A 22,618-nucleotide genomic window follows, 5' to 3' on the forward strand; every position below is an offset into this window, starting at 1 on the left:
AATAAATCAGCAACAAACTAGAAAAAAACAAGTTGCTAAATAGTTGACACCTCCTCCCTTTCCCAGACTTAAGAATTCACGCCCTGATAATAAAAGCTGATGTCATGAGATGAAGCCGTAGACTAGGATTACTGACGATGGAGTGACAGGCACGTGCTACATACCGCGGACGAGCGCAAAATATTCCTGCGTGAAAGTGTGAGCAAAGTGTCAGGAGAGGCTGAGAACCCCGGGCCCAGGGCAGCTCAAACTGCTGACTGCGGACACCTGGGATACAAAGTGGCAGAGCAACACTGCGACTCATACATTCGCAATAAAGTCATGAAACCAGAAGAACCAATTTGTTATTGTTATAGGTAAAAAAAAAAAAAAAAACAACTGGTGCCATTTTGCAAAATATGTTATCAAACCCAATTTTACCATAGTTTTGGTAAAATTGTTTGCAAAATGGCACCTTTTATTTTTTAACTGGAGCAATAACAAGTTAGCTCTTCTTGTACTTTACATCAGTATTCGTAGCCAAAACCAGGAGTGGGTGATAAATACAGAAGTGGTGACGTGTTTCTATTATACTTTTCCTCTGATTACTGCACTCCTGGTTTTATATGACAGACACTGATGTAAAATACTGACCAAATACGGACGTGTGAATGTGGCCTTAGGCTGCCGTCACACTAGCAGTATTTGGTCAGTATTTTACATCAGTATTTGTAGCCAAAACCAGGAGTGGAACAATCAGGGGAAAAGTATAATAGAAACCTATGCACCACTTCTGCATTTATCACCCACTCCTGGTTTTGGCTTACAAATACTGATGAAAAATACTGACCAAATACTGATAGTGTGACGGCAGCCTTACTCTGATACTTTGGATCCCTCACTCAAGTCTCTGCATTCTGAAGAATAAGCAAGGATGTATCTGTTACTGATTGCAACCATGGAGGTCTGCTTAAGAGCTATAGACACAAAATAATAGATTGTTCAACCATTGTATGTGATATATATATATATCTAATATATAAAGCTGAATGTGTGTGTGTGTGTATGTATGTATGTATGTATGTATGTCCGGGATTGGCATCTGAACCGTAGCAGCTACAGCCACAAAATTTTGCACAGTCACACGTCTGGACCCCGAGAGCGTCATAGGCTATGTTGTGAGGTGAAATTTTAACCCCGCGCTTTCCAATTCACCAAACAATTTTGCCCCTATCTACATAATGGGGAAAAAGTGAAAGGAAAAGTGTTGGAGGCGTCGCAGCTACAGGCACAAAATTTTGCACAGTCACACGTCTGGACCCTGAGAGCGTCAAAGCTATATTGTGAGGTGAAATTTTAACCCCGCGCTTTCCAAGTCACCAAACAATTTTGCCCCTATCTACATAATGGGGAAAAAATGAAAGGAAAAGTGTTGGAGGCAAATTAACAGCTGCCAGATGTGAACAAGGGGGACTTAAAGAATGACAGCGATGGCACCAAAGAGTATATACTGTACAGTTGCTAAGGTGGGGCCCCAACATGGGATAATCACACCACCACGGGGATATGAACACACACACAAAATGCGCCACACACTACCACGTGCTCGAACACATATACCACCCTCAGTGCACATTTCACCACACATACACCAACCTCGCCACATAAAAGTAGAAACACAAAAGTCGCCGCTCAAAACTCGCCACGCGCAAAACTCTCCACATGCAAAACTCGCCACACGTGCAAAACTCGCCACACGCAAAACTTGCACACGCAGAAAAATTGCCACACGCAGAAAAATTGCCACATGCACAAAAGTTGCAACACATGCAAAAGTTGCCTCACACAAAACTTGCACATACTCAAAAGGCACCACACATAAAACTCGCCACGCGCAAAACTCGCCATGCGCAAAACTTGCTGCACACAACTTGCTACACTAACCTGTCACATGCAACTCGACACACAAAAAGTTGCTACACGCATGTCGCCACACAAAACTCATCTCACAAAAGTCCCTACATGCATGTCGCCACACGCAACTCAACACACACAACTTGACACACGAAACTCGCCCTAAAACACACACAAGTCTGGTATCCTTCAAAAATAAAAATCTGATTAATAAGCAGACAAACTACAAGAGCAACAAATGTACCATATAGGAATCCGGCAGCTGTCAGTCACATGACCAGTCTATTATGTGTATGTGTGAGCTAATATATACTGCCAGGGGGTGGGCTTACTGTTGGCTGGGGATTTATCAGGCTGCCATTTTAGCTTACAAATACTGAGGTAAAAATACTGACCAAATAACGTGTGAACGAGGGCTAATACAGGAGGAGATGGCATACAGCTATATACTATATACAGGAGATGACACACAGGTATATACTATTTACAGGGGAGATGACACACAGGTATATACTATATACAGGAGGAGATGACACACAGATATATACTATATACAGGAGAGATGACACACAGGTATATACTATATAGAGGAGGAGATGACATACAGGTACATACTACATACAGGAGGAGATGACATACAGGTATATACTATATACAGGAGGAGATGACACACAGGTATATACTATATACAGGAGCAGATTACCTACAGGTATATAGTATATACAGGAGGAGATGACACAGGTATATGCTATGTATAGGAGGAGATGACATACAGGTATATACTATATACAGGAGATGACACACAGATATATACTATATATAGGTGAGATGACACACAGGTATATACTATATACAGGAGATTACATACAGGTATATCTAATATATAAAGCTGAATGTGTGTATGTATGTATGTGTGTATGTCCGGGATTGGCATCTGTACCGTCGCAGCTACAGCCACAAAATTTTGCACAGTCACACGTCTGGACCCCGAGAGCGTCATAGGCTATGTTGTGAGGTGAAATTTTAACCCCGCGCGTTCCAATTCACCAAACAATTTTGCTCCTATCTACATAATGGGGAAAAAGTGAAGGGAAAAGTGTTGGAGGAAAATTGACAGCTGCCAGATGTGAACAATGAGGACTTAAAGAATGAGAGCGATGGCGACAAAGAGTATATACCGTACAGTTGCTAAGGTGGGGCCCCGACATGGGATACTCACCACACACGGGGATATGAACACAAACACAAAATGCGCCACACACTACCACGTGCTTGAACACATATACCACCCTCAGCACACATTTCACCACACACACACACCAACCTCGCCACATAAAAGTCGAAACACAAAAGTCACCACTCAAAACTCGCTACATGCAAAACTCGCCATATGCAAAACTAGGCTCACGCAAAACTCGCCACACGTGCAAAACTCACCTCATGGAAAACTCACCTCATGCAAAACTTGCACACACAGAAAAATTGCCACATGTACAAAAGTTGCACCACATGCAAAAGTTGCCTCACACAAAACTTGCACATACTCAAAATGCACCACACATAAAACTCGCCACGCGCAAAACTCGCCATGCACAAATCTTGCTGCACACAACTTGCTACACTAACCTGTCACATGCAACTCAACACACAAAATGTTGCTACACGCATGTCGCCACACAAAACTCATCTCACAAAAGTCGCTACATGCATGTCGCCACACGCAACTCAACACACACAACTTGACACATAAAACTCGCCCTAAAACACACACAAGTCTGGTATTGTCCTTCAAAAATAAAAATCTGATTAATAAGCAAACTACAAGAGCAACAAATGTACCATATAGGAAATACGGCAGCTGTCAGTCACATGACCTGTCTATTATGTGTATGTGTGAGCTAATATATACTGCCAGGGGGGAGGGCTTCCTGTTGGCTGGGGATTTATCAGGCTGCCAATAGCAACCAATCACAGCTCAGCTTCTATTTTGCTACAGTTAATTAACCTGAGCTCTGATTGGTTAATATAGGCAACAAAGACATTCTCAGTATAACAAAGCTAATATATGTTGTGAAATGCTTCTATTTGCTTAGTTTTTGCCTTTTAATAATTACATTTCTATCTATTTGTTTTGTGGTTTTTGTGTGCAGAATAAATTTTTGTTAACACATTCTATTTTGCTAACAGCAGTCATTAACCCGGGCGAAGCCGGGTAGTACAGCTAGTATATAATAATTAATGAAGAAACTAGAAAACACATTTGGATAAACAAAGTTTTACAGCTATGGGTTTGGAACATATGGAACAAAAAAAAAATATCAGGGGCGCCATATTTCACTTGCACAAAGACCACTTTACTCTAGTGATCAGTTGGCATCCCCCCAAGATGCCCCACTGATCAGTATTACCCCGATCAGTATTACCCCCACTAATCGCATAAAGAAAAGTAATAGAGAAGACGGCTTGCAGGCGGTCGGCCCCTCAGGTCCGTCCTGTAGAACTTCTATTCATTCTGCCACATGTTTTGTCTCCTGCCACAAAAGAGGCCGAACATCATCAGGGGTCTCAGCTGCCGAGCAACTGGAGAACCCGGCCCGGGAATCCCTGCAAGGACTAGAAATCATTATCATCCTCTCCTGGAGACATCGTGACAACCTCCAGAAATGTCAGCCTCCACAAAAGAGCGAGCGCCAGCTCTTGTGCCATCAGGTGCCATAATACAGAGGTATACTAAGCCAAACTGATTTTTTTCTAGAACGAATGCAGCAACTTTTGGATGCCCCCCAGACTTGGGGCACAATGCGCAGAGGCCCCCCCAGTTTCCCACTATCCAGCCCCCACTTTCTGTTCACTGTCGGACATCATTATCTGCTTAAGTTACTGAAGAGACACATATATGAAGAATGGATCTGTAAATGGCAGCTTGTTGGTGGTTTCCATGCAACAGTATAATCTTGACAATAAATAGAAAAAATAAAACAAAGTAAATTAAGTACGGTATCTGAAAAGGTAAAACGTGGGAAAAAAAACAAAAAACAGGGAGGTTGCATGTTGCGGGTGATGACTACACAGTCAGTGTCACAGGTGGAGACCGTCAGTATTAGTGCGAGTCGCCAGCAGCTGCACGAGAGATCGTGGATCAGTCAGGAAACTACTTAATCACGAGTAAAAGGATTTAATTTTAGCTTTTTATCTTATTTTGTCTTCGGCTCCACCTTAAAAGGAACCTAAAAATACTCGGTGCACAGAGCAGAAGGCAGCGCCCGACATTAACCGCCCTTTTATTACCGGGATAATTATGGGGTGTCATGCCTTAAGCCCCGCATGAAACCGGAAACTGCGGACTAGGAGGTGAGTAAACCGTGAGGGGAGCAGGCCCGGCCGCCCTGCAAATAATGGAGCCCATTCATCTGCAAATAAAACCTAATGCACCAGCCGGGAGACTCCCCAAAATCGACACACCTTCAGACTGAGGCTCCTGGGTCCTAATGCAAAACCTCAAACTGCCCCCTTCCACCATGTAGGATAGTGGGGTCGTATGTGGCAGAGGGGGCTCCTCAGTCACCAGGACCTTCCCTGGCCCCATGTGCCCCCCCATATATACTGTATGTCGCGCAATGCAAGGCTTTACAAGGACCCCCACTAGTGTCATCCCTGTACTGCGCCGCGCACACTGCAGGCGACACCTCCGCTCGGATCTACCACCTGATCATTGTGTACACTGATGATAAAAGCCGTAACTGATGGAAACACGGATCGTTCTGTCTGACTGCGAACTCAGGCACAGATCACTGCACCACCAGGAATGATGGATGACAGGACAACTACGAGGAAACCTGCACTTTACAAATCCTTGTGCTGATCCCAAGTTATAGCATGTCTCACTTCATGTACATCCAGAGCTGCAATCCCAACCCAATTCTGCTGTTATATTTAGTCTTATATGACAATCACATTCAGAGCTGCATTCACAATTCTGCGTTTACATCGTATGTTATACTCAGGTCATCTCCAGAGCTGCATTCACAATTATACTGTTACATTGTATGTTATACTCAGGTCATCTCCAGAGCCGCATTTACAATTCTGCCGTTACATCATATGTTATACTTAGGTCATCTCCAGAGCTGCATTCGCAATTCTGCCATCACATCGTATGTTATACTCAGGTAATCTCCAGAGCTGCATTCACAATTCTGCCGTTACATTGTATGTTATACTCAGAATTGTGAATGCGGCTCTAGAGATGACCTGACTTCACATTATAGGTTATACTCAGGTCATCCCCAGAGCTGCATTCAGTATACTGCGGCTATATCATGGTTTGATGGCTCATCTTATATGCTCATCGGAATATGTTGGCGCTATATAAATAAAATTATTATTATTATTATTACCTTAGCTGGTAAGTTGTGGTGGGAGAGAGGAGGGCAACCTCAGGACTGTGCTGTCCGGTTCCAGACAGCAGAATTAATTCACAATTGGCTGCACAGTAATAGTGGCGGCCATGTCAGTATCACCCAGCTTTCCCAGAAACACATAAAGCAGCTGAACAGAAAGTCTTGGAGGATAACCAAGGACTTGTGATTATGTGAATGTGACATCAGCTCTGAAGATTCGTGACCCGCTGACCTCAGAGGCATAAAATTCTCCTCCTGGGAAGTTTCTGGGGCCAAAGACAGAAGCACACAGGAGATGAAGCCTTGTTGTGATGACGGGCAGTGAAGTGGATGAGAGTGATTGGCCCCAGCAGGATTCCTCCCCAGCTGCCGCCCTGGGGTCACCCAGCCCCTCGGTGTTTAACATTCCAGCGGTGACCCTGGAGGTTCCCATGGAATCACACACATTTATTGGGCCCAATGCACAGCGGTACCTGGTGACATCGGCCGGTGCCCCCTAGAACGACATCGCCTGCCGGACCCCACTAGCCCCCTCTGATCCCCTCCAGACTGATACATTGTTGCAAATACCACAGAGAGGTTTCCAGATGTGCATCTTACAGAGGCTTGTCTGATACATTGTAACAATCAGTGCTCACATTTAACTTCTGGATATTATCAAGAGTGATCCTATTCTGTGACAGCAAGCAGAGATCTCGGAAACTAACAATGACACAAAGTATTCTAGAAAGTTGTAGTGACATGCGTCACTTCTCCATCACATTCTATATGCCGGCACCACCAGACCCTGGAGCTGGACCCGGACCACCAACCAGGGCTGTGGAGTCGGTAAGCCACAGTTGCGACTCCGACTCCTGGATTTTATCAGGTTCCGACTCTGACTTCGACTCCTTCATAAATGGCCAATTCATAACAATAAATTTACTGTTGTAAAATATTAACATCGTGCTTATTCAGTTTCTCACCATCATATAAGTAATCAGACCACTTGGAGAAAAAACTATATTTATTAGAATACAATTAGAATATAGCAAATAACTTATATACACTTTTCTAAACTCTTGTAAGTAAATATGCAATAAACACTGTTATGCAGTTAATAAGAAGAAATCTATAAATGTGTCCTCAGAAAAAGTATTGCCTCTGTCAGATCCTCCTTCATGGATGCCCTCAAATCTGATCTAATTATTTTGAGAGCAGAGAACAACCTCTCTACACTAACTTGGGTTGGTGGCAAAGCAGTAACCACTCGGGCAACATCTCTGACAATGTCAGGATATTGAGGAATCGCTTGTTGCACTGTTATTTTTGATGAACGGTCAAATTTCTCAATTTCTTTTAGTGCACATGAAAAATTCTGCTGAAATGTACTGGCTGTGTTCTTTGATGGGGATGACTCGTCTTCTATGCGGGAACACTTTGCACGGTCCTTGTGATCCAAATATTTTTCGAAATTAAATTCTTCATCAGTTGATGAGGGTGAAGATGTGGCAGGACGACCAAATTCTTCTTGTTCCTCCTGACTGTTCTGCAACCCTTTCATTCTTACTGCTATTTCAAACAGAGCTTCTTTTCCTTTAGTTAGCTGTTGATCATCTAGAAGAATCCGATGCATTGGGTCTACATAAACAGCTGCCAAAAGAATGTTATTTTGTAATAGTAGCTCCTTTCTCCGTTTCATTGATGTAGCAATGCCACTTGCAATTAACCCTCCTCTTTGGGACAGGCGAAACATCAGGTTCTTCCACTCCTTTAGGAAAATACCTGGAGTTAAGTCCTCTGCTTGTAATTTTTTAGTCACTGTAAATGGGTGCTCTAGCAATATCTCCAGCTCAGTCACCTGAGTCCACTGACTTTTAGCGTTAGTTGAGGGTTAGCCATGTCTACAAGAAAGGTTTTCAGTTCAACCAAGCGCTGAATCATTAAGTACTGCCCCATCGTGTGGCTTGATCAATAATTGCCCCTTTTCCAGCACGTCTCTTCAAAATTGAGTCAACTTTAGGGGTTCTGGCAACAGTAGCCAATTTTCTCACCTTGCCAATCAGTGCAGCAGCATGTCCTTCTTGCAGACTGTCTCTTATAGCCAGCTGTAGCGTATGCACAACACAGCGCATGTGATGAATGAAAGAACGTATTGACACAGTTTTAACAAGATCATCTAAACTATCATGTTGCTGTTCATCTGAAGCAACTTCAGTTTGCTCCTCAGTTACAATACTGTGCTCCTCTATTTCAAACATTTCTGTGTCTGTGGACCCAGAATGTTCTTCTAGCTGCTGGTCACCATCATTACTCTCATTCATTAGCTTAATAGTACTTATCATATTTGAAGCATTGTCAGTTACGACAGAAAGAACTTGCTCTTTTTTAAGTTCATAGTCTTGCAGAACCTTTTCCACCAAGACCTGGAGAAACTCACTGGTGTGATGAGCTTTGGTGTCTTTTACTGCCAATGTCTTGGTAACTATTTCATTTTTGTCACAAACAAATCGGACATTGATGGCAAAATAGTTCACTCTGTGACGTGTGCAGGCATCCATTTTAAGAAACAGAAAGCGTCCCTTGAGAGTTTTTTTAAGTTCTTCCTTTTGTTTAAAAGCTTCTTCGATTACTAATTTTCTAATACTCTCTCCAGAGAAACACCAAGCTTGCGGGCCATTTCCCCATTCAGACACATAAAAGCTGGTCGTGAAAATAATGAAATAGGCACACTATCCTTTACAACAAGCTCTATGATCTGTTTTTTAAATGTATCTACTGTCATTGTCACAGTAACTTTGTCACTGACAAAATATCTTGCAACTGATGGCTGCAAAGTTCTCTGCTCCTTTGTTTGGCTGGAAGAGCTGGGCACTGGTTCATTGGTTTGGATGCAGTCTTTCTCATCCACTGCTTTCAGTACTTCTGGATGAAAGCGCTGTCAGGGTATGTGTCCACGTTCAGGAAACACTGCGTTTTTGACGCAGCGCTGAGCCGCAGCGTCAAAAACGCAGCGTCCAGATGTTACAGCATAGTGGAGGGGATTTAATGAAATCCTGTCTCCACTGTGCATTAAAAAACGCATGCGTTTTTCCCACAAAAACGCACATGTGTTGCGTTTTTTCAGAACGCAGCATGTTGCTACAATGAGCAAAACACGCAGGAACACCGCAGGTGACCTGCCAGTGACCTCAGGTGCATTTTTGGTCAGGATTTTACCTGCATAAAATCCTGACCAAAGCCTGAAGCAAACCTGAACGTGGACACATACCCTATAAGGGTATGTGTCCACGTTCAGGATTGCATCAGGATTTGGTCAGGATTTTTCATCAGTATTTGTAAGCCAAAACCAGGAGTGGGTGATAAATGAAAAAGTGGAGCATATGTTTCTATTATACTTTTCCTCTAATTGTTCCACTCCTGGTTTTGGCTTACAAATACTGATGAAAAATCCTGACCAAATCCTGATGCAATCCTGAACGTGGACACATACCCTTAATGTCTCTTTAGATTAGAAGCTCTGGTAGGAGCATTTTTATCTTTGCCTGAATATGCACTGATCTTGGCTTCACAGCATTTGTTTTCGTCTGGATCATTTGTCATACACTGACAGACATAATGTTTTCTATCTTGAGTGATGGTGAAATGTTCAAATACAGCTGATTTAATGTGACGCTTCTTTGACATTCTCAGGTTTTTAATTCTGCATTCACAATCCAAATGACAATTGTTTTTCCTAAAAACAATTGTACAAAATTATTGCCAGGTCGTACAACTGATATAGTGGTCAGTAATACTATTATTCCTCATGTACTCACAGATAACTGATGCAAAGTTTGTTGAAAGGATAATACTTCTTACAGTCTTCCTCTTCTGAGTAGCAGCTGTGAGATGCTTGGAAGACGCACACCTAGTAAACATCTAGTCTAGAGGAGGAGCTTTACTACTAAGAATTTGCAACACATTTTCACTTTCAGTTTCATACATTGTAAGTAGGGGGGTTGGGGCACCATGAGGTTAACCAAGTATAAGATTAGATAAGGGCAGTGGAGAACAGTGACACACAAGAAGTAAAGGCCCCGTCTCACATAGCGAGATCGCTGCTGAGTCACAAGTTTTGTGACGCAACAGCGACCTCAGTAGCGATCTCGCTATGTGTGACACGTACCAGCGATCAGGCCCCTGCTGCGAGATCGCTGGTCGTGTCGGAATGGCCTGGACCTTTTTTTGGTCGTTGAGGTCCCGCTGACATCGCTGAATCGGTGTGTGTGACACCGATCCAGCGATGTCTTCACTGGTAACCAGGGTAAACATCGGGTTACTAAGCGCAGGGCCGCGCTTAGTAACCCGATGTTTACCCTGGTTACCAGCGTAAATGTAAAAAAAAACAAACAGTACATGCTCACCATCTGATGTCCGTCAGGTCCCTTGCCGTCTGCTTCCTGCTCTGACTGCCGCCGTAAAGTGAGAGCACAGCAGTGACGTCACTGCTGCGCTCTGCTCTCACTGTACGGCGGCTCAGTCAGAGCAGGAAGCAGACGGCAAGGGACCTGACGGACATCAGATGGTGAGCATGTACTGTTTGTTTTTTTTTACATTTACGCTGGTAACCAGGGTAAACATCGGGTTACTAAGCGCGGCCCTGCGCTTAGTAACCCGATGTTTACCCTGGTTACCCGGGTGCTGCAGGGGGACTTCGGCATCGTTGAAGACAGTTTCAACGATGCCGAAGTCGTTCCCCTGATCGTTGGTCGCTGGAGAGAGCTGTCTGTGTGACAGCTCCCCAGCGACCACACAGCGACGCTGCAGCGATCAGCATCGTTGTCTGTATCGCTGCAGCGTCGCTGTGTGAGACGGGGCCTTAAGAAATGTCTCTATCTCCAGCAGAACTGCTTATCACTGTTGTTCATAGTTTGATAGAACATATATATTTGAGTAACATTTATAAAATTCATATGAAAGTTCAATTATGAAATATTAATATTATTTTTTAAAGCTGGAGTCGGAGTCGGTACATTTCTACCAACTCCGACTCCAACCAAAACTAACTCCGACTCCACAGCCCTGCCACCAACGTCATCACTTGACTCACTGCTAGGAGACCCTGCCACATAGAGCTGCAGTGGGGGGAGGGGAGCGCAGGCCTCTAGGTATAGGGGGATCTGCAGCAATCCCAGGCCTGGCACCCCTTTTCTTCACAGCTCCATGTGATTTTATCTACGCAGAAGTATAGACATCATTAATGATCTACAGGACACGGCGGGAGGAGATTCCTGTGGACTTTACACCCACGATCATCTCACGAGAGGACGGTGCAGAGACTTATTCAAAAAAGGCGTCAACCACGTAAACAACTGACAGCAATGAATGAACAATCTGCACGTGAACGGTCTCCACGGGCCCGGGGCAATAGTCTGATGTCACCGATCCCTGTATACAGCACAGCACAATGTAAACGATCCCCATATACAGCACAGCATGACATCACTGATTCCCATATACAGCACAGCGTGACATCACCGATCCCGTATACAGCACAGCGCGATGCCACCGATCCCCATATACAGCACAGAGCAATGTCACCGATCCCCATATACAGCACAGCTTGATGTCACCGGTCCCCGTATACAGCACAGGTCGATGTCACCGATCCCTGCATACAGCACAACGCAATGTCACCGATCCCCGTATACAGCACAGCGTGAGGTCACCGGTCCCCGTATACAGCACAGCACGATATTACCGATCCCCATATACAGCACAGCGCGATGTCACCGATCCCCGAATACAGCACAGCTCGATGTCACCGATCCCTGTATATAGTACAATGTCACCGATCCCCGTATTCAGCACAGCATGATGTCACAGATCCCCGTATACAGCACATCACGATGTCACCGATTCTCGTATACAGCACAGCACGATGTCACCGATCCCCGTATATACAGCACAGCGCGATGTCACCGATCCCCCTGTACAGCACAGCTCGATGTCACCGATCCCCATATACAGCACGATGTCACCGATCCCCATATACAGCACAGCTCGATGTCACCGATCCCCATATACAGCAGAGCACGATGTCACCGATCCCCATATACAGCACAGCGCGATGTCACCAATCCCCATATGCAGCACAGCATGACATCACTGATTCCCATATACAGCACAGAGTGATGTCACCGGTCCCCGAATACAGCACAGCGTGATGTCACCGATCTCCATATACAGCACAGCGCAATGTCACCGATCTCCATATACAGCACAGCTCTATGTCACCGATCCCCGTATACAGCACAGCTCGATGTCACCGATCCCCATATACAGCACAGCGCGATGTCACCAATCCCCATATACAGCACAGCGCGATGTCACCGATCCCCGTATACAGCACACAGCGATGTCACTGATCCCCATATACAGCACAGCATGACATCACTGATTCCCATATACAGCACAGAGTGATGTCACCGGTCCCCGTTTGCATGATGTCATCAGGGTGCACCGTCCATGGCAGCTTTGCTTTGGGCTCATCGTTACCGGACAGAAAGGGGCAGATTCCAGCAGACATACACACAATCCATTATTGCGATCACCCCTCCAAACGCCCAGTAGCCCCCAGATGTCACTGGAGACTGGTAGTTGACACCTGGTGCACCCAGCAGCTCCCGGTCACAGCTCCACGACGGACACCTGTAATCCATGACCAGTGGTCTCACCACCAGGAACCAGCTGTCACTTGTCGCCCTACAAGTGCCGAGTCCTTACCCGTCGCAGCCCCTGCCAGTCCATTGCCGCGCCCTCCACCTGGGTCTAGACAGTGAAGCAGGTGGAAGCAGCCGATAACCTGCACTGAGCAAACACTGCTCTGCACAGAGTCACCACCGCCCGGGAGACGGGCGCACCCAATCACCGCTGACAGCTTCTTAAAGGGAAAGGCACTTCAAAGAAGAGATGAACATGGGAGATACAGTAGAACTCAGCTCTGTCAGCCCCCAGTGTATAACATCCATCCCTGCCCCCTCAAGATTATAACATCCATCCCTGCCACCACCCAATGTATAACATCCATCCCTGCCACTCCCCCAGAGTATAACATCCATCCCTGCCACTCCCCAGAGTATAACATCCATCCCTGGGGCCCCCCAGAGTATAACATCCATCCCTGGTAGCCCCAGAGTATAACATCCATCCCTGGTGGCCCCAGAGTATAACATCCATCCATGTCACCCCTCTGGACCACAACCCTGTCCCTTTGGGATGAACAAGAATGGATATTGTGAGCCCGGGCTCCCCCCCCATCATCAGGGTCTGACCCCACAAATGTTCGGGCAGAAGGGGAAAAAATCCCCACAGGCAAAACCTTGCAGAAAGAAGAAGAGGTTGTGTCTTCAGAGGACAACGCCATATTAATGTCTATGGACGCAGATGGAGGTCATTGCAGATGGAAGCCCCCGGAGGTGGATATGGAGGGCACAGTTTTCTCCATATTAATGTCTATGGACGCAGATGGAGGACATTGCAGATGGAAGCCCCCGGAGGTGGATGTGGGAGGCACATACTTTCTCCACATTAATGTCTATGGATGTAGATGAGGACAGAGAAGCCGCCGGAGGTGGATGTGGGGGGCACATACTTTCTCCATATTAATGTGTATGGATGTAGATGAGGACAGAGAAGCCCCCGGAGGTGGATGTGGGGGGCACATACTTTCTCCATATTAATGTCTATGGATGTAGATGAGGACAGAGAAGCCGCCGAAGGTGGATGTGGGGGGCACATACTTTCCTCCATATTAATGTGTATGGATGTAGATGAGGACAGAGAAGCCCCTGGAGGTGGATGTGGGGGGCACATACTTTCTCCATATTAATGTCTATGGATGTAGATGAGGACAGAGAAGCCGCCGAAGGTGGATGTGGGGGTCACATACTTTCCTCCATATTAATGTGTATGGATGTAGATGAGGATAGAGAAGCCCCCGAAGGTGGATGTGGGGGGCACATACTTTCTCCATATTAATGTGTATGGATGTAGATGAGGACAGAGAAGCCCCCGGAGGTGGATGTGGGGGGCACATACTTTCCTCCATATAGTGTGTATACGTGGCTGATGCTTCGTGGTTATTTCAGTCTCCCATATCCCTCAGTAATGGAGGAACTGGATAATGATGGCTGTCACCTGTCCAGCTTTCCTCTCATAGACCTGAACACACAGCGCCCCCAGTGGCCGCCCCTGCACATTGCACCTCCTCTGTTCTGTAGCTTTTTGCCTGTGGCCAGAGTCACAATGTAACAAACACTTCACAACAAGAGTAAAGGAAAACCAGAGAACAGCAGATTATGTGCAGACACTGGAATAACCAGGATAATTACTGTATAAATATAAGATCCGACCGCAGAGAACGGAGCAAAGAGCAGCACAGATCCTGGCACATCGTGCAAAGCATCATCACACCAGCACCGGATATACAGCGGCGACCGGCACCGCGCGGCCCGTATATACACAGGAGTATACAAGGAGTATAGGAGTACAATGTAGTGATGCCACCTGCAGTCCTATGTAACACCACAGATAACAGTGATTATTCTCCGAGTACAGATAATGTAGTAGATGTCACCTGCAGTCCTATGTAACACCACAGATAACACAGTGATAACTCTCTGAGTACAGATAATGTAGTAGATGTCACCTGCAGTCCTATGTAACACCACAGATAACACAGTGATAACTCTCGGAGTACAGATAATGTAGTAGATGTCACCTGCAGTCCCATGTAACACATTGATGTGGAGATGAACCACACTCCCAGGTCTCCATCTGCACATTTCGCCCCGTTATAAGTACCCACACATTACAGAGAACCTCGATGATCTTTGGATCAGTCGCTCCAGGATCCTATAGATCCAGGATCCCCGTCCCCCACCATGACGGTCAGTAGATTTAACCCCGTCTTGCTCAGTGCATTCGCTTTTTACACGATAGACACTATGTTGGGCTCGCTGATCCCATCTGGCGGGAGCACTGGTCCGGACGTTGGGGGGTTAATAGTTGTGTGCGGCGGGGCTGCGCACGTTGCTGACTCAGGGTGCGGCGCTTTAGTTTTGAACTGTCAAATGATCAAAGAGGGTGTGAGTTCTCCGAACCAAGCGAGAGGCCGGGAACCTGCGACTCTGGGAAATAGCAAAAAAACCCAAGATGTCTGCAAGGCACGTGTGACACCTGAGGAGGGCAGTGTCTGCGTGCACCAGGTGGATCAGGATGGGCAGTTCTCCGAACCAAGCGAGAGGCCCGGGACCTGCAACTCTGGGAAATGGCAAAAACCCCAAGATGTCTGCAGGGCACGCGTGACACCTGAGGAGGGCAGTGTCTGGTGCACCAGGAGGATCAGGATGGGCAGAGCTCCCACCTCATATCAGGTCTCCCATCTGATCATTCCCTGCAGACGGTGGAGCGAATTGTGCAGGATCCTCATCTCAGGGACCGTGCAGAGACTACTGGCCGATAACAGAGAGCAATTTTTTAACATTAAACTATATGGAGTATAATGGACAGGAAGGAACATGGCTGATAATGAACCAGTCCTCGGTGTCAGGCTTTACTGTGAGTCTGGAGTTCAATGCATGAACCAGGAGGAGCAGGATGAACAAATACCACAGTCTAATACAGGAAAGATATATATCTTGGTACTGTGTTTGCCAGTAGATAGAAAAATATTTAGAATTGAAAGTCCTCAGTGGTTGATACCTTTTAATGGCTAACTGAAAAGATGGTAACAAATTGCAAGCTTTCGAGACTACACAGGTCTCTTCATCAGGAAAAGACTAAAAGAAATTCTTAAGAATCACATATTTATGCACAACATAGCCCAGAAAAAAAAAACATGGATAAGACAGGTGACCTGAAGCAGAATTACCATGAGTGATAAACAGTTATGTCCATAAATATTGGGCCAGTTCTTAGATAAGGATTGTTTTATTGTCCTCTGATTGGGGTCTGTTTCTGTTGTGATGACCCCACATGGCAAATTCCTTAGTTGATGTAAAAAGACAAATCCTTGCGACACATTCATTCCTGCACTGAGAGTGTCAAAGGTCGTCATCAGTTTATATTCCCAGACTCGTCTGTGTCTCTAAGGCTAGTCTCACACTAGCGTTAACTGCAATACGTCGCAAATGCGTCGTTTTGCCGAAAATACGCATCCAGCAAAAGTTCTTGCTGGATACGTTTTTTCGTCATAGACTAACATTAGCGACGCATTTGCGACGCATTGCCAAACGTCGCGTCCGTTTTGCGACGCTTGGGCGTGTGGTAGCGGACCGTCGGGAGAAAAAAACGTTTTTTGCTCCCGACGGTCCACTTTTTCCGACCGCGCATGCGCGGCCGGAACTCCGCCCCCACCTCCCCGCACCTCACAATGGGGCAGCGGATGCGTGGGAAAAATGCATCCGCTGCCCCCGTTGTGCGGCGGAGACCACCCTAGCGTCGGGAACGTCGGCCCGACGCACAGCGACGGGTTGTTCCCGACGCTAGTGTGAAACTAGCCTTAGATTTGAAGCTACCTTTTAACACAAGTAATTTCATGCCCATGGTGCTGTGATCCGGGAGACAGAAATGTATTGCCACAGGTAGGTCCATTCTTTTTTTTCTCTTATTCGTTGGTGGTGAGAATTCATTCTTGTTCTCAATTTCTGCCCTGTCTCCACTACATACAGACCCCCAGTTGGACATTTAGTACAAATAATTAGGTACACCACATTAGATGTGATGCAGCTGAAAGTACCTGGTATCTTGTAGTGCGGATGTGAGTTGGGGATCTTTATCTTGTCCGTGGTCATTATACATGGACAGGTTTTACATTTTTTCTGGTGGCAAGGAAAGGTACCTGCAGCTGTTGGAGAGGACAGGGAGCTCTTGACAATGATGCTTCTTAGATTTGGGGACTGCCTAAAACACAGTAGTGGGGGGTCTGGAAACATGGATTATAAGCGGGCATCTTTTTGTAGTAAAGGTTGTAATTTCCGTGTAGCTCCCCTTAGCACCTCCAGATTTGGATTGTAGGTAACTAGAAGAGGCACCCGGTTATTTTCTTCTTTAGCTTTGTAATGTAGCAGGTGATTCCTTGATATTCTGGTGGCTCTTGTAATCTGGTATTCAATTGTTCTTGGAAACATTTCTATCTCTCGAATCATAACATTATGGACATTAAATTACTTGTGTTAAAAGGTAGCTTCAAATCTCAGAGAGACAGAAGAGTCTGGGAATATAAACTGATGACGACCTTTGACACTCTCACTGCAGGAATGAATGTGTTGCATGGATTTATGTCTTTTTACATCAACTAAGGAACTTGCCCCTCAGACTATGAGGGGTCATCACAACAGAACCAGACCCCAATCAGGGGACAATAAAACATTCCTTATCTAAGAACTGGCCCAATATTTATGGACATAGCTGTTTATCACTCATGGTAGTTCTGCTTCATGTCACCTGTCTTATCCATGTGTTTGTTTTTTTCTATACTATGTTGTGCATAAATATGTGATTCTTCAGAATTTCTTTCAGTCTTTGCCTGATGAAGAGACCTGTGTAGTCTCGAAAGCTTGCAATTTGTTACCATCTTTTCAGTTAGCCATTGAAAGGTATCAACCACTGAGGACTCTCAATTCTAAATATTTTTCACAGTCTAATAGAAATCCGGTAGTACTCCACACTACAAGTCTCAGCAAGTTCTCCGGACACCGGACCATAATACAGAGGCGACCCCCAGCGCCCTCCTCACCTGGATCTGCTGAACCTGCTGCTCCTGAGCCCAAAGCCTGGACTGCACCCCAGAGCCCACGGGTATGGGGGATAGGGGGCCGGGGTCGTCCCGGAACTGGAAGGACTTGGTGATGGGACTGTAGGTTCTCACTCGCTCGATGAAGACGTTGTCCTTGTCTGAGGCGCTGCCGTTCTCCGACACCCAGTAGCTGGAGGTGGACATTATACCTGAGGACAAGACTCAAAGGTGAACATCCGGAGAAGCCAGACCAGGATTACGCCGAGCTCCGCCGCATGCTGGGAGTTGTAGTCTCACCAAAGCACAGCAGAGACTGAGCGATTGTGTGCGAGTCCGATCCCCTCCTCACACCTCGGGCAAAACAATCAGGTTCTCGTCAGGTTACAGCAGACATCATCCCTCGCGCCTTATATAATATGTAAACGGGCGGGGGGGCGGCGACACCTAAAATCATTTGTGACTCTCATCAGGCCGCGTTCACACAGACATCCAGGACACGCACATTACTGAACTCTGCTAATGGGGGCAGCTGAGCGCCAGGTCTCCTGCAGCACGAGCATTGCACCCGGGAGAGGAGGTCTCCTGCAGGAAAGTGTCAGCTGGATGCAATGTGAGACCACCGCTCAGCCCCCCACCCCTGCTGCTGATCACCCTGTACATCATTCACGGACCCCTATAACGGTGCAGCAATGACAGTTCCGCCTCCCATCATCGCCCCCTGCAGTGTAAGACGGTTACGCGGCTGCTACCACCTCTGTGCCGCTACAGGATCTGCAAGTGCAAATGTGGGGCAGGACCCCCTATACATGTACGAGACCCTACATACACCGAGAGGAGCCCAATAGAGACAGGACTAATAACTACATGAGACCCCCTAACCAGCACACAGCCTCCTATATATGCACAGGACCCCCAGTACCTGACGCAGCCCCCAGTAAACACAGTCCGGTACCTGCTAGCAGCCCCCCGTGCACACAGATTCCGGTACCTGCTCGCAGCCCCGCGTGCACACACAGTCCGGTACCTGCTCGCAGCCCCCCATGCACACAGATTCCGGTACCTGCTCGCAGCCCCCCGTGCACACACAGTCCGGTACCTGACGCAGCCCCCAGTAAACACAGTCCGGTACCTGCTCGCAGCCCCCCATGCACACAGATTCCGGTACCTGCTCGCAGCCCCCCATGCACACAGATTCCGGTACCTGCTCGCAGCCCCCCGTGCACACACAGTCCGGTACTTGCCCGCAGCCCCCCGTGCACACACAGTCCGGTACCTGCTCGCAGCCCCCCGTGCACACACAGTCCGGTACCTGCTCGCAGCCCCCCGTGCACACACAGTCCGGTACCTGCTCGCAGCCCCCCGTGCACACACAGTCCGGTACCTGCTCGCAGCCCCCCGTGCACACACAGTCCGGTACCTGCTCGCAGCCCCCCGTGCACACACAGTCCGGTACCTGCCCGCAGCCCCCCGTGCACACACAGTCCGGTACCTGCCCGCAGCCCCCCGTGCACACACAGTCCGGTACCTGCCCGCAGCCCCCCGTGCACACACAGTCCGGTACCTGCCCGCAGCCCCCCGTGCACACACAGTCCGGTACCTGCCCGCAGCCCCCCGTGCACACACAGTCCGGTACCTGCCCGCAGCCCCCCGTGCACACACAGTCCGGTACCTGCCCGCAGCCCCCCGTGCACACATAGTCCGGTACCTGCTCGCAGCCCCCCGTGCACACAGTCCGGTACCTGCTCGCAGCCCCCCGTGCACACAGATTACGGTACCTGCCCGCAGCCCCCCGTGCACACACAGTCCGGTACCTGCCCGCAGCCCCCCGTGCACACAGTCCGGTACCTGCTCGCAGCCCCCCGTGCACACAGATTACGGTACCTGCCCGCAGCCCCCCGTGCACACACAGTCCGGTACCTGCACGCAGCCCCCCGTGCACACAGTCCGGTACCTGCTCGCAGCCCCCCGACCCCCGTGCACACAGTCCGGTACCTGCCCGCAGCCCCCCGTGCACACAGTCCGGTACCTGCACGCAGCCCCCCGTGCACACAGTCTCCGGTACCTGCTCGCAGCCCCCCGTGCACACAGTCCGGTACCTGCCCGCAGCCCCCCGTGCACACACAGTCCGGTACCTGCCCGCAGCCCCCCGTGCACACAGTCCGGTACCTGCACGCAGCCCCCCGTGCACACAGTCCGGTACCTGCTCGCAGCCCCCCGTGCACACAGTCCGGTACCTGCCCGCAGCCCCCCGTGCACACAGTCCGGTACCTGCTCGCAGCCCCCCGTGCACACACAGTCCGGTACCTGCTCGCAGCCCCCCGTGCACACAGTCTCCGGTACCTGCCCGCAGCCCCCCGTGCACACAGTCCGGTACCTGCCCGCAGCCCCCCGTGCACACAGTCCGGTACCTGCTCGCAGCCCCCCGTGCACACAGTCCGGTACCTGCTCGCAGCCCCCCGTGCACAGACAGTCCGGTACCTGCTCGCAGCCCCCCGTGCACACAGTCCGGTACCTGCTCGCAGCCCCCCGTGCACAGACAGTCCGGTACCTGCTCGCAGCCCCCCGTGCACACAGTCCGGTACCTGCTCGCAGCCCCCCGTGCACACACAGTCCGGTACCTGCTCGCAGCCCCCCGTGCACACAGTCTCCGGTACCTGCTCGCAGCCCCCCGTGCACACAGTCTCCGGTACCTGCTCGCAGCCCCCCGTGCACACAGTCCTGTATCCGGTACCTGCTCGGCCGCCGCTGTCTCTCCTCTCAGGGTTTGTTTTCCTCTCTGAGCCTCTATTGGCTACGGAGCCGTCAACTCTGAAGAGGGCGGGGCATTTAGGGGGTGTGGTGTGTATTAGGGGGCGGGGCACACACGTGACAGGTACACCTGCTCCACCCCGGTGAGTCGCACAGACACAGTAGAGTTCGTGCGATGTCGCAGAGTCGTGTGTGCACAAAATGTTCTAGCAGTGATGAGGGTCGCACTGTGCTGTGGGGGTCGCCCCCTCCTGGTGACACCATGAAATCAGATTAGGCAAGATTTGTAGGAGGAACAACGCAGATCCTGCGAGCAGCGGCTCCGGCCCGGGTGCTCCTCCTGTCACAGCTCCGGACTATCGGGGCCACTGCTGCTATGGTCTCACACGGGGGTAACTGCGACCCCTGCACAGTTATATCCCGGGAGCTGCGGGGACACGCTGTCATCACAGGGCCTCATGCGTCCCCCAGAGCTCTGGGAGCCCCTGCTGGTGCAGTCGCTGGACTATGGGGCCCTCTTCCCACCATCAGCTTTTGGAGAATTTTTGATGCTGCAGATTTTCTGCCCCATTAAGTAAAATCGGATACTTGTGTTGTAAAAGAACAAAAAAAAAAACGCAGCGTAAAGACTCGGTGAGAAGGTGGCCTTATGTGTCAGATCTGGATGTGACAGTCGTGTATCATCAGAGTCCAGTATCGCCCACATGTGCTTAGTAAATATAGGAAAACTGACTGAACAGCAATCTAGTCTGAACTGGTGCATAACCAAAAAAAGACATATAGTAAATAGATCAATGGCTGCACTCAGTAAACCATTTCATATCCCTTAATTTATTACATATTCCTCACTAATAATGTTCCAAGTGTCTGTGTGCAAAATTTGGGAGCTCTAGCTGTTAAAATAAAGGCTTAAATCGCGGAAAAAACTGGTGTGAGCTCCCGCACAATTTTCTCCGTCAGAGTGGGAAAGCCAGTGACTGAGGACAGATATTAATAGCCTAGAGAGGGACCATGGTTATTGGACCCCCCCTGGCTAAAAACATCTGCCCCCAGCCACCCCAGAAAAGGCACATCTGTAAGATGCGCCTATCCTGGCACTTAGCCTCTCTCTTCCCACTCCCCTGTAGAGGTTGGATATGGGGTAATGAAGGGTTAATGTCACCTTGCTATTGTAAGGTGACATTAAGCCTGGTTAATAATGGAGAGGTGTCAATAAGACACCTATCCATTATTAATCCAATACTAGTAAATGGTTAATAAAGCACACACACATTATTAAAAAGTATTTTAATGAAATAAAGACACATGATGTTGTAATAGTTTATTATACTCTCAATCCAGCTTAAGACCCTTGTCACCTGAAACAAAGTTAGAATAAAAAAAAACAATATCCCATACCTGTCCGACGTTACAGTCAAGTCCCACGATGTAAATTACAACCAGGAGCCTGCTAATGCAGCTGTGCTCCTGACTGTAAAATTTGGGGAATGAATGGAAAGCAGGGGAACTTAGCATCGTAGACTTGCGGTGCTGCGCCCCCTGCTGGCATAAACTCATATGAACTCGAGCGTGGGAACTTTTCTGAATCTTTTCTCACACTAGAGTTCATCTGAGGTTATGCCAGCAGGGGGCACAGCACCGCAAGTCTATGATGCTACATTCCCCTGCTTCCCATTCATTTCCCACTTTTTACAGGCAGGAGCACAGCTGCATTAGCAGAGCTTCTGCTTGTAAAATTATTTAACCCCTTCAGATGGATTTACATCGTGGGACAAGACTGAACGGCGGAAGGTATGGGATATTGTTGTTTTTTTAT

The 22,618-nt window shown here is 48.1% G+C and overlaps 1 protein-coding gene across 9 annotated transcripts in view; it reads right to left on the minus strand.

The window, feature by feature from the left end:
- The window catches only part of POF1B (POF1B actin binding protein), an 84,584-nt gene extending 63,593 nt beyond the window's left edge, over nucleotides 1-20,991 (minus strand). For 3 of the 9 annotated variants that reach the window (XM_077286491.1, XM_077286490.1, XM_077286489.1), the window contains exons 1-2: nucleotides 20,786-20,936; nucleotides 18,055-18,263 (exon numbers count right to left, since the gene is read on the minus strand). In XM_077286491.1, coding sequence (XP_077142606.1) covers nucleotides 18,055-18,258 — 204 coding nt within the window. In that variant the 5' untranslated portion in view covers nucleotides 18,259-18,263; nucleotides 20,786-20,936. Of the gene's footprint in view, nucleotides 1-13,040; nucleotides 13,095-18,054; nucleotides 18,264-18,351; nucleotides 18,490-19,114; nucleotides 19,131-19,971; nucleotides 19,989-20,744 lie in introns of those variants that run through there. The other 6 variants (XM_077286484.1, XM_077286486.1, XM_077286487.1 and 3 more) reach the window with 6 other exon arrangements.
- Nucleotides 20,992-22,618: the final 1,627 nt, after the last annotated feature.

Source organism: Ranitomeya variabilis, chromosome 2 (assembly GCF_051348905.1).
Source record: "Ranitomeya variabilis isolate aRanVar5 chromosome 2, aRanVar5.hap1, whole genome shotgun sequence".
NCBI classification, from domain to species: Eukaryota; Metazoa; Chordata; class Amphibia; order Anura; family Dendrobatidae; genus Ranitomeya; species Ranitomeya variabilis.